General features: G+C 35.7%; 1 protein-coding gene across 4 annotated transcripts in view; it reads left to right on the top strand.

The window, feature by feature from the left end:
• The window catches only part of MECOM (MDS1 and EVI1 complex locus), a 565,849-nt gene that overhangs the window by 547,468 nt on the left and 4,998 nt on the right, over positions 1-13,383 (top strand). For all 4 annotated transcript variants that reach the window (XM_082655558.1, XM_082655556.1, XM_082655557.1 and 1 more), the window contains 6 exons: positions 1,022-1,188; positions 2,269-2,346; positions 5,836-6,005; positions 8,154-8,298; positions 11,664-11,900; positions 12,735-12,918. In XM_082655558.1, coding sequence (XP_082511684.1) covers positions 1,022-1,188; positions 2,269-2,346; positions 5,836-6,005; positions 8,154-8,298; positions 11,664-11,900; positions 12,735-12,918 — 981 coding nt within the window. The remainder of the gene's footprint in view (positions 1-1,021; positions 1,189-2,268; positions 2,347-5,835; positions 6,006-8,153; positions 8,299-11,663; positions 11,901-12,734; positions 12,919-13,383) is intronic.

Genomic DNA, 13,383 nt, shown 5'->3' with positions numbered 1-13,383 from the left:
GAAGACAAAAACTTGAAGATTATAAGCAAAATAAATTAGGTTTTTTGAGGGGAAGAACCAGGCAGGATAGTTTTTCTTCAAGAATACTGCTCTAAGAGTTTGGTCATACTTACAATGCCCGTGCCAGGTTATGTGAAGTTATGATAATATATCATGAACTGTCATTTCAACTTAATCTTTGTCCATGACAAATGAATATTTCACCAAAATTCTTTGTACATAATCACACTTAAAAATCTAGTATATCCAGATATTAATTTAACATAAAGGACTGTTTACACATTTAATTTTTTCTTTCTGCATTGCATACATTTGGCTAAAGCTATAACTTTGGAACACCTGATGTTTTTCATGCTGTGAGTTCTTTTCATGGGACTCCCTACTTCCTATGGTTTTTATTACCTAGACAAGGCATACAGGATCTCTTGCTATAATTTCCAGTTTACTATTTTTTTTGACTGTTTATTCGGAAATCTCACAGACCGAGAAGATGGTGGACTTGTGTCCCAAAGAACCATCTTGCCAGAGTTAGATTCAAGCTTCTTTTATACTAGAAAAGGAGGGAGTAAAGTCAAACATTTCCTGGTTCCAGCCAGCCTCTGGAGGGGATGTATTAATTTCTTCCTTCCTGCAGTCAGTCATTCACAGGTGGGCCTGGTGATCGTTGACAGCATGATACTAATGCTGTCTCTTAATTTAATAAAAAATCTAACGGTTTTATTCTCTCTCATGTATTTCATTGCTCAATTGTATATCAAATTATTACAAAATGGTCTAACTAAGGGCTTATGGAAAAGTTCACTTGGCACTTTGTAAGCTTAATTCTACCTTTGTTATCTTTGAGATCAATGAATTCTCTCATTTGTTTAATACTGGGACACTACAGTCTCTTTCTACAGCCCCTGGCATTCAGCAGATTTGATGCTTCCCTCTTATTAATCTGTTCCTGGTTTGCTAGAGATAATTACAGAAGGAAGGATGTCTGCCCCATCCTTCATGGTCTTGTGCTTTTGCCTTTCAGATGTCAGCTATTGAAAACATGGCGGAGAAGCTGGAGAGCTTCAGTGCCCTGAAACCTGAGGCCAGTGAGCTTCTACAGTCGGTTCCCTCCATGTTCAACTTCAGAGCTCCTCCCAACGCCCTGCCAGAGAACCTCCTGCGGAAAGGAAAGGAACGCTATACCTGCAGGTAACTGCAAAGTTAATCATGGCCTGCTTTCCAAAAATCTCCCCTCTGATTTCAAAAGGCCCTGCTGTTTGTTTTGGAAATTATTCTTGATTGGATGATTAATAGCAACCATGATAGATCTCAAGCACTTCAAAGTACTCTTTATTTAGTGGGATATAAAAATAGTGGTTTAAAAAAATTATTATTAAATGAAAATTTTAACACAGGCCATTTGGTTGTGATAAATGAGGTTGGAAATGGTCCAAATGCTATCTACTTGTTTCACTTTGATATTTATGAATTTTCTTTCACAGTTAATTATTTTCATCCAAAGGTATAATACTACTGTCCTCAAGCATATATTTATTAATTGTCATGGCATTGAAGAATAAGGCTGTTAATGAAGGACAAATAAGGTCGATAAGTGAAGAAAACTAGTTAATAAGTTTCTTGTTACTCATCAGTAGTAGAGTAAAGCTCTTTTTTGGTTTCTGTTTTCTTTTTTAATAAATCATACTTACAATTTCTGAATTGTCTTCAGAAATTTGTGGCATCTGACTCAGGCATATCAATTTATCTGCTGTTTGGAAAATGTGTCACTTTCTTTCCAGAAAAGCTTTTATAGGAACATACCTTGATGGATGAGGTCTTAGAATCTTGTCCGATCTGATACCACTCAATGTACAGAGAGTTGTCACTGTGCCTAACATGTAAAATGAGTTGAAACATTTGAAATCTGTTTACATCAACCCGGAATCACAGGCTCTTGTCATTTTTTAATCCCCTTGTCTGGTTCAGTTTTGTGAATGTAAAGATACAGAGTTAATAAAAGAGGAGCATGGGGGTCATCAAAACTCAAGTCTGTTTTCATAAACTGCTTGCTTATGCATGAGCAAATTCAACCGGATCTCATAACGCAGTCTTTATTTGTAGAGTTATTTATATCTGTAGAATGGCTTTGTTGCAAATTTTAAATACCAAAGACATGTGAGTTCCATGCAAGATTAATTAATTCAGGAATAAGCATCTGGCTTCTATGCAGCTTGAGTGGAATACAGTCAATTGTGCTGACTTTCTCTTATAAACATCTTTTCATAATAGATACTGTGGCAAGATTTTTCCAAGATCTGCGAACCTGACACGGCACTTGAGAACCCACACAGGAGAGCAGCCTTACAGGTTTGACAATGATTTTTACTAAATGTCTTGATAAATATTGTAATAAAGGAGGCTCATTGCCACAATTTTAAAAGAGGCTATTTTTGTGAATGTCTGTCTGTTCAATTTTGAGTCAAAGAAGAATTAACTAATGGCTGGGGTTAAAATTTAGAAAAGTCCTAATTTCTTGAATCGTCTTCTTATATCTCAGTTTAAAAGTTCTAGCAGTGTCTAGTATAGAATAAGCGTTTAAGAACTGTTATACATTTTTAAAATTAAGTGCTCTCTCTCCTCAGTGATTCATGCCTTTTTAATTGACAATAATCATAATCTTGCAGCCTCCCTCTTCCAAGCCTTAAATCTCTGCTAGGAATTAACAACCCGGATATATCTTTGTTTTCCCAGTACAGCTAAGTCAATGTCTACAGGTCCCATTAGGAGGTTTAAAGAATAAATGTTAAACCTGGAGAGGAGGAAGAAAAGGGAGCTAGGGGTAGAACAGATAAAATAGAATATATTATAGGAAGGGAGCAATTCGGTCAACAATTTCTCAAGTGCTTCTTAGCTTATTCTCTTAAGTGTCAAAATTAGCCATATGACACATGGCACCTGTGTTTAATTTTAATATTATTGTTTACTAACAAACGAAACTAACCACCATTCTCCATTCCAGTTTTAAAATATCACCTACATTGTTGAATGTGTATGCCTTGCACACAGTATTAGGTACTCATGAATATTTCTTCAAAGAATGAATGTTATTTATTTATTACTTATTTATTATTTATTTATTTGAAATTCTTATGCATTGCATATGTGTAAAATTATTTTTGTCTGAATGCTTTTGTCATTAAAATAAACGAATTATCAGCTTTCAAAGACTTCTTTACATACGAGGATAAGAAAATGGGCAGACCAATGTTCATTTGAAGAGTGTTCAAATTTTAGGAGAAATTTTAGGAAAACTGGAGGGACTTAAACTCAGAAAATAATAAAGTATTTTCTTAAATTCTTTGCTTGCCTACATGTTTTGTAAATCACTAATCATAAGTGATATTTATAAATGACTTTATATGTGATAGAATGTGCTTGATATAGTAGGTCTCAGAAAGATATAAAAATGGGAAGTGTTAGATGATTTCCCTTTTTTGAGAAAATGTCACATCCAAGGAATTCTGCTTAAGTGGAGGAAAGATTTCCACACTTACATTTTGTTATGGCCAAGGGTCTGGTATGCGACTATGATACCATGCTCATTTTACTCTTTTTTTGTACCTGAATTCAGTGGTTTCATTCTACCCTGTAAACGGTGCTATTATTGTCCGTATATTTTTAAAAACGCAAACCAGAATTTTTCATAGCTGAAGACCTTAAACAGTTATTTGTCCAGCTCTTCTGTTTTACAAGTAAAAAAATTTAGATCCACAGATGCTAATTGCCTTCTGTAAAGTCTGGTATTAATAGACCCCAAATTAAAACCCAGTTCTGGAACTCTCAAGTCAGCGTTTTTAATCTCCTACCATGATCTGAAAGGCTCCCTTGACCCCTGTGTTTACATCCAGTAACCAGGAAGGCTTAATCGTGTATGCTCACGCGTGTGTTATGTATTGCTCTTTAGAATTTCTGAAACTTAGGCTCTGAATTGAGCTGTTTCTTGACCACCAGCTAATTTACTGGAATAGAATGGAATGATTATTATTTAGGAGCACTCAGACATTTGGCCAAGATATTAGCAGAGGAAAGATACAAAGTAACAGATGGTTTTTGGTTAAAACTTCCTTATTGACTGATTCTTTTAGAGTGGATGATATTTATTGGATTTACAGCTTCTGTGCCTATAAGCAGACAGTTGGAAGCATGTCAAAGACAAAATCTCTCTTCCTCATGATTTGTGCAGAAAGTATTTTGAGTGAAAATTTTTCTAAAAAGTTTGATGGGAGTTTAAGTTTTCTCTATCAGTGTTTCCTAGGTTATTCTGCTTAGGACAACACAACTGTGCTAACTGTACCATGGTTCTCCTTGCAGTGGGCCTTGGAAGTTCAAAGAAAGCCAAGAGTCCATATATATATTTTTTCAAAAACAGAGGCTTAAATATTACAACTACTATCAATGTGGGATTTTACCCATTTTAAAATTAATATCATTCATTTAAATTTGAGGAACCTCATGATGCCAGAATGGTTTTTTAGGAGGGAAGTTAAGTCAGCCCTTGAGTTGGTTTACTGATACTATGACAAAGTAACTAGTTTAACAGATTTATTTCCCCACCGAACTAACTGGACATCTGGCATCATGTAGAGACAGCCATAAAGCCCACAGCCATAAAGCCCAAACACTTTGAATGGAGTGGGGCAGTTTCTGATGTAGAGTCCCTCGAACTGTTGAGTCTGCATTCAGAAGTGGGAGAAGGGCCCTTCACACACGGAAGAATGAGTTTCGGATTTTTTGGCTGCTAAGTTAGAAATTTTCACTTGAAAGTTATCTAGAGAAAGTTGATTTTTCCTTTTACGCAACACACGTACCAAAAAATCATATAAACAGACGATGCACCCTTTAAAATGCCAGAGGAGAAAATCTTGTCATTTATCACTTTTCTTCCTCACCATAAGAGCTGGTGGGAAGGGGAGAGGGTGGGAGGCTACATTTTTATTTTGTGACTGAAGGAGAACTTCAGTAATTTATGATTTTTTGTCTTAAATATCATGGAAGGCAGAAACAATTAGCCAGGCAATAATATGTACTTTCCTGAAAAAACTGACCTGGTTCAGAACCACCACAGACTCTAGGAAAAATAAAAGTGGAAAACTGGGGGGAATCCAGAGAGAGGGGGTTAGCAAAGACCTTGGGTTTTTATCCGAAAAGGAGAATTTAGTGGTACTCTTTCTTTTGTGACAGTTTAAACGTTAACACAATAAAGGCTTTGGGGGCCCCTAATAACTATAGATTAGGAAAATCAGTATCTTTGGTATCAGACTAAACTATTACATTGCCCCAGTTTTAAGAGTTTGGAACCTTTATTGTTATTTTGGAGAAGATAACAGAATTTCTCCTTCAGGATTAGCAATTGAGAAAGTGAATTTACTAAGAAATTATTTAATCAGGCTCAGAAGTTTCGAATTAAAAAATGATCTTTTTACTTTATTTGAACAATATGTGAATCTGTTTCATGTTTGTTTACAGAAGATTTAATTGTATTGTCCTAAGCAGAAGGTAAAACAAAACTACTATTTCTTAATATTTTTAATTTTGTGAGCTTTACTTGAAGTATTAGAACTGATTACCTTCATAAACTTGTGATTTTATTATGGTGTTTTATGAAGTATTTTATTATGGTTTTTTATGAAGTCGTGAACATCTTTAATGCAATCAAAGTCTGTTTATTGGAATTGAAGTTTTGGCTGTGTGGATAGTAATCTTCTCTACAGTGATAATTTTGGAGATCTGGTTTGCTTGTCTTGAGAACTCTCTTTCGATTTGCTTGCGAATATTTATTCTGTGTTTGTTTTTCAGATGCAAGTACTGTGACAGGTCATTCAGCATATCTTCTAACCTGCAGCGGCATGTTCGCAACATCCACAATAAAGAGAAGCCCTTTAAGTGTCACTTGTGTGATAGGTGTTTTGGTCAACAAACCAACTTAGACAGACACCTAAAGAAGCACGAGAATGGGAACATGTCTGGTAGGTCATCAATTGTGTTTTGAGGAGGAGACGGTAGCTTATTTTTCTTATTTTAAAAGACAGCTGTGATCATTCTCCCGTTCCACTTTGACACGAGAATCAGATCCTGTTGTGCAAATTTGCAGCACGTTTCCCTTGAGATTTTTGAATGAAGTGAATGATGTGATCGTTGAATAATATACAACTCAGAGTTTTATGTGGATGATTTTATTTTCTCCTGGATTCATCTCAGTGGGCAGTCTCAAGCGAAGAGAACCATGACCCGAACTCACCGGAGACTCATGAACCAAGATTTCCTAAATTGCAGAGAACGATCTTTCCATCTATTGGCACAGAACGTGGCCCCCAGCCTGGCAGGATGGCCACAGTGGAGCCCCAGAGTGCCACGCTCTTGAGTATTAACCTAGAAACCATGGCTTGCTTTTGCAGAAGGCTTGCAGTTCAGAGGACCTCTCCAGGGGACCTTGATTAGAGATGAGTGATTGAAGACTGTCAACATGATCAGAGTAACCCGTAGCGAATGATAGTGGTGTGTGGTTTTGGTCACAGATTCCAATGTAGAATTAAGTTAAAAGTGGCAAAAAACTAGCCTTCCCTTAACCCAGACGTACCAGCGCATAGTTAGCAGAAGACATGGTAGGTTTTCTTGCCTTTGGCTTCTAATGCTTAGATAATAAACGATTAACGAATGCTTAGCAGCTGGCATGTGTGTGTGAAACCAACTTATGTAGCCATAATTTGTTTCTAGAGAATTAAGGAAATGACTTAGAAGTGAGGAGAGGGGTTGTGCATGCCGCTCCTGAAAAGGATTTTAAGAACAGAGAAAAGTTGGGTTTATACAAAGTAGTAATCTTTACTGAAGGAAATTTTTTTTTTTTTTGCGGTACGCGGGCCTCTCACTGTTGTGCCCTCTCCCGTTGCGGAGCACAGGCTCCAGACGCGCAGGCTCAGCAGCCATGGCTCACGGGCTCAGCCGCTCCGCGGCATGTGGGATCTTCCCGGACCGGGGCACGAACTTGTGTCCCCTGCATCGGCAGGCGGACTCTCAACCACTGCGCCACCAGGGAAGCCCTGAAGGAAATTATTTTATTATTAATCCGTCCTCTATTGTACGGGAACATTGCTTATGATTTTGAATGAACTATATACTCTTCGTTTCCCTTAAAGCCAAAAATCTAATGATCATGGTTTTAAAATATTGGACTTTAGAGGCAGAAGTCTAATCCAATACACAAAAGTGGCTACACTTTCTTACAATATACCCCTATAATTTTTCTAGTCAAAATTATTTCAGAAAATAAATAAGTTAAAGATATAATGTGTCAAATTTGAATACTTGTTTTTTGGTCCAGGTTATAACTTTGTTAAGCTGAGGGGTGTTCTAACCTCTTGTTTTTGTCATCTAGACTATTGTGATGAACTATTAAACTGTAGATATTTTGTGGGCACGCTAAACAGCATGAAGCAAATGTTAGTATAAAGTTTGACCACATGTTATACAGTGTTTATAATTTGTAAATTTATGGAAACTTTAGAATAATCTGTGATACAGGCATTTTGATTCTAATTTTATAGGTAAGGAAGCTGACAATCATTCTGTAATCCACAGACTCAATATTGTCCTCTTAATATTATACCACAACTGTCTCTCGACTGGTGTGTTCTGAGTCTACCCACGGCTTAATCCACCAAATCAAAATGCAGTATTTCCAGCATGTGTTCAGTCTTTATTTGATAACATACTTTAGCACAGGGGCAATAAATACATATTGACTGCAACCAGGTATACAGTTTCTTCTGCAGAATGTATGTAAGACCTTTCTATAATTTGCCTCACCCCATATTCTCATTCTACAAATTAAAATGTTCCCATGTTACAGTGGGAAAAGGAGGAAGCTAATGGGAGAAACGGCATCTTTGGGTGACTGTATCTCACTATTTCAACGGTTCAAAATAACCCCCATTCCTCACTGGCATGGGTACTGTGGTAAAATTGGGAAGACTTTGACATCCTAAAGTTATCATTATTAATATTCGAAAAAGCCTGTTTTCGGAAACAACACTGATCAAATGAAGAAGGTATGAGATTCAAAATAAGTTGCGCTATAAATAATTGTCTTTTTCACAAAAGGCTTTCTCTCCCCTCAGGTACGGCCACATCGTCGCCTCATTCTGAACTGGAAAGTACAGGTGCGATTCTCGATGACAAGGAAGATGCTTACTTCACAGAAATTCGAAATTTCATCGGGAATAGCAACCATGGCAGCCAGTCTCCCAGGAACACAGAAGAGAGGTAAAGCTTGTTTTTTCCTCTTTAAAGTCGATGATTTCACAAATGAACGTTTTCAAATACATCTGCAGTGCTCACTCTTGTGACACGACTTTACTCCTGCCACCAATGGCTGGTATTTATTTAGTGCAGATTAAATACCAAATGGTCTTCTAAGCACCTTATATTATTAGTTAACTTAATTACCCTAATAACCCTATGAGATAGCAACTACTGTTATATAATTTTATGAGTGCAGGAATGGAGACATCGAAGGTTAAATAATTTGCCCAAGGTCACCTAAGTAATAAATGGGATTCAACTGGGCTCTGTGGTTCCAGAGCCCAGGCTTTTACCACCGTTCTGTTCTGCCTCTCTTGATAGCTAATTAGAATATTTTATCAAAACTTTCCAACTAGAAGGGAAAGCCACCACAGGGGTTCAGTTGAATCACTGGCTAACAGTGGTTACTATTATAGATCATATGATATATCATGTATACAGAGAGTATATGACTATATATATTATATGACTATATATATATATGTATGTATATATTTATACATACTGTAGATACTTACATATAAAATACTTATTGAATGTCATCCAGATATCTTTTTAGAAACCGTTTGTGACTTCTGAATAAGATTCTATCCCTTCCTTATATGCTGTCAGGTGCATCCTCATTTAATTCTGGCGTGTTTGTTTCAGTGGGTATAATCATCCTTGTTTTTAAGGTGCACTGGCTCCCTCTTGTCATTATCAACATCAAGCACATGTGGCTTAATTCATATAGAAAAACTTTTAATGATGCTGATAATGATAATGAATACTTATCTAGTATTTTACATTTTATGTGATGTAACTGAAACATTATTTTACCCAAACTACTGGGTTTAATTTTTCTTATCTATGTTACAATTAAATATCTGATATTGAGAGCTATGTTGTTCTGAATATAACTATCCACTGGCCTATTAAATTCGGATGCTGCAATGTACATTTTAATGTAACAGGAAATTAATGAAAGGTCCATGACTTTTTATCATGCAAGTGTTATTGTTAGTGTTCTCTATCTTTGATGCTATTAAAAGTCAAAGTTAATTGTTTTAGATACTTTTTTCCATTAAGGCAAGTATCAAATAAACATTATTTTCCAAGATAACATAAAAATATATGACGACTCTGTTCTTCAACTTGTATAAAATTGTTTCTAAGGGAACAAGGAGAGAATATCTGCTATTGCATGACTCTTCCCAGCCTCTCAGAAGTCTGATAAAACTGTAACTTTGTGCAGTTGGATGTCTTTCCCTCTGCTTGCCCGTGTGTGTGTGTGTGTGTGTGTGTGTGTGTGTGTGTGTGTGTGTGAGAGAGAGAGAGAGAGAGAGAGAGAGAGAGAGGTGAGGCAGATATCAGAAGTACAAAGTACTAAGGACAAGTAAGAAAGACAGTCATGATCTTTTGATAATTTTGACATTTTGTTAATGATACTTACATGATACAAATAAGAAATAGCGAACAAAAAGCACCATTTGTGTTCTGAGACTCCTATTCAGATTTCGAGCCCTTAGCTGGAGATTTTGTGAACCATAAAGCTGCAACATCTGGCTTCAACATGTCTAAACAGCATAGAAGTAAGAAGACTGAGTCATCCAACTTTTCTCCGCTCAACTCCTATCAGACTACTTTTGATGAATAATTTAACCCCCATAAATTGCCACATTTGAAAGCATAATTAACAAATAGGTTTTCTTAATCACGTTGGCTTTGTTACTTTTGGTTTTCATCCATGCACTCTTTTGTTCTTTTACTTTTTCTTTCATTTCTTTAAAACAACAATTTCGATCCATTCAAGCTAGCAAGTTGGCAGTGTAACTGGAAACTAATAATTTTTGTCTGTGCAAAACATGTTTTCATCATTCTTTGATAAAAGAGGTTAAGAGACGGATTGTATAAAAAAACTTAATGATGATATGACTTTTTCTGGTCAAATGAATTTTTACTGTGTGCATCTGTCACATCCACAATTGTTTTATTTATGTATTTTTTTGCCCTGAGAAATCTAAGTATTAAATTGTACTCATTTTTTTTAAATGTGGGAAAGTGATGGGGGTCTATCGCTGATACCTGATTTTCCATAATCTGAAAAATAGTTACATTAAATGTGAAAAGTGTACATGACTGTAACAATAATTTAGCAGTCTCAGCAAGTTTTCTGAATTAGTAAATAGGTAAAGGAGCAAGACAAAATTGAAAGATTCTGAATGGCCCAGGAATCAGGACACCTGGATGCCTAGGATGATTTAGTTTCTATCAAGCTTTCTGTACTTGGGCAACTGCCTTAACTTCCCTGATCATATATCTTTAAAAGGAGGAAGTTAGGAGGAGAGATTCAAAACATTTATAATTGTTTTATAACAGTTTCAACTTTAAAACCTTACAGCGAAACTTAAATTCAAGTTACACATATTTTAATGTTTACTTTAAAGCCTGAAAAGCTTATCCTAGTTTCATAAATGCCCTCCAAAGTTTTAAACGGGGACTTCTATGTTATTAAGTTTCTTTTATAATTAAACTTTCGAATCATGTATTGCAATCCTTGCCACCACAGACTCAAATATTACAGATGGCTTTTTAAATATAATAGTCTTCTTTTGCATCATTATGTTATACACACTTGCTAAGTAAGCTTCAAGAGATATTTGTACAATTACATTTTTATATCATTTCCCACCCCAGTGTTATCCTGGGAAACAAGGAATTTTTTTACATTCAGATCATCCAGGGTAATTTGAACAAAGTACGAATAAACGAGCACTCAAACACTTTCAAGTCTCAGTAGAGTGTTTAAGTGCCGTATACCCACCAGTGTCACCTAGAAATAGCAAATACTGGTTAGTCCTTGGCGGTTATTTTAACATTTTCTTTGAACTCTTAGATTCACTTGAAGCATGTGTATTGAAGCTTTGGCAGTGTTGCTCAGGGGTATGAGTTTTCCAGAAATCTATTCTTTTAAATGGTGCATACTTATATGGTAATTAGGTAATTTTACTTAGAGAAAACCTTTGTGTGCTTTTTATATCCTATATAACAATATCATTTATCAAGCAAAGTCCTGATAAGAAATAGGAGACCGAGATTATTTTCCCAGTTCGACCAGAGGCTCTATTTATAATCTGAATAATCACACAATTATTTTTTTTCTTCATTTTCTCATTTGTGAGGTTACATGGTTTTCCCATGGTTGCCATAAAGCCTAAACAATAAAAAGTTTGCTCTACAAATGTTGAAAATTAAATTGTTGCTAGGAAGACGTGATAATAGAGCTAACTGCACGTTTACAAATGATACCAGTAATTGAACCTCTTTCTTTTTTATGCTTTTGAAAGAATGAATGGCAGTCACTTTAAAGATGAAAAGCCTTTGGTGACCAGTCAAAATTCAGACTTACTGGATGATGAAGAGGTGGAAGACGAGGTGTTGTTAGATGAGGAGGATGAAGACAATGATATTACTGGGAAAACAGGAAAGGAACCAGGGACAAGTACTTTACATGAAGGAAACCATGAGGATGACTATGAAGACACCAGCGCCCTGGAGATGAGTTGCAAGACGTCCCCAATGAGGTGAGAAGCAAAAGTAGATCCGCATAGGGTTACCATTCCTGCTGCTCTGTTCTTCCATTAGTGCACTATTCCAGGTGATAAGCAATTTGCGAGCAATAAACTATAAAAACTAAACTTGAATTAGCAAGGCATACACAGTGGATTAATTTTTAAAAGATGGAAACAAAGTGGCCATCAACATAATCCGCAAGCATGAAAATACATCAGTATTTGTGAAACTCTGATTAACCTGAGGAAGGAAGGGTAAAATGAAAGCTACACAAGTACACAATCACTTATTTAGACTCTACCTATTTCTACTCAAAGAAAAATAGAGATTTCAACATTATCTAATTTATTCAATTTATCTGGTGTGTTATTATTCAAATATTATTGAGATAAATTTCACTTTACTTGATATATTTGGAATCTATATAGATGATAAATATTTAAATGGAAAAAATCAGCCCAATAGTTAAATTGATGGGAATATTATATTTTCATAGGGATAATTGGTGCCAAACAAGTATAATCGTAACTGGCTTTATTTTAAATGGAAATTATAAACATATGAACTCTGTCTCCACTGCATTGCTGACTTCCCATGTCATTGACTTTAATTCTTTATCTCAGATATACTCTTGCTTTAGTCATGAAAAATCTGAAAAGAAATATATTTATAAGATAGAATATTTGTAAGCTTTTTAAAGAACCCAAGAATTGACGCCGGCTACTTTCTACTGCAAATATAATATGTTTGACAAGTGTATAGACTCAAATGAAAAGTGATTTGGTTGGATATCAAACTGAAAAAGAAAAAAAAACCCTCTGTGCTTTCCCATTGGTTCATTTTAGGTATAAAGAGGAAGAATATAAAACTGGACTTTCTGCTCTAGATCATATAAGGCACTTCACAGATAGCCTCAAAATGAGGAAAATGGAAGATAATCAATATACTGAAGCTGAGGTGTCTTCTTTCAGTGCTTCCCATGTGCCAGAGGAACTTAAACAGCCGTTACACAGAAAGTCCAAATCACAGGTACATACTCTCCTGCAGTATAGCATCCTGATGACATTGTGCCTTTGACACCAAAGGCAGATGCTCTTTGCGATGTTCTAGAATCTGAGCAGGTTCAGGTGCTTTACTCAAAACGTTCAAATCTTTGTCTATGACCGAATCCAAAATAGTCAACCCCTACAGTAATTAATATGACTGGATTCTGCACAGAAATTTCTGTGTCAAACCCTGACCTACAATAATCTTCCCTTTCCTTTGCAATTACATTGCCTTTGTATAGATGGTCCATAATGTTCGCTTGCACCTATTTGTATATTACTTCAGAATTATTTTCTAATGCTTTGTGTCTATAATTTTTGTCAACCTAATTGCATTTTGAGATTTTTGGAAAGTGAATTCTGTCCTCTATTTTTGTTTCTTACTGTACATAATTAATAAATAAGTCATCTAATGATAGAATTTAGGAGTAAACAGAAGGTCAGAGAT

Source organism: Grampus griseus, assembly GCF_964374135.1.
Source record: "Grampus griseus genome assembly, chromosome: 5".
NCBI classification, from domain to species: Eukaryota; Metazoa; Chordata; class Mammalia; order Artiodactyla; family Delphinidae; genus Grampus; species Grampus griseus.
This window is presented reverse-complemented; position numbering and strand designations above follow the sequence as displayed.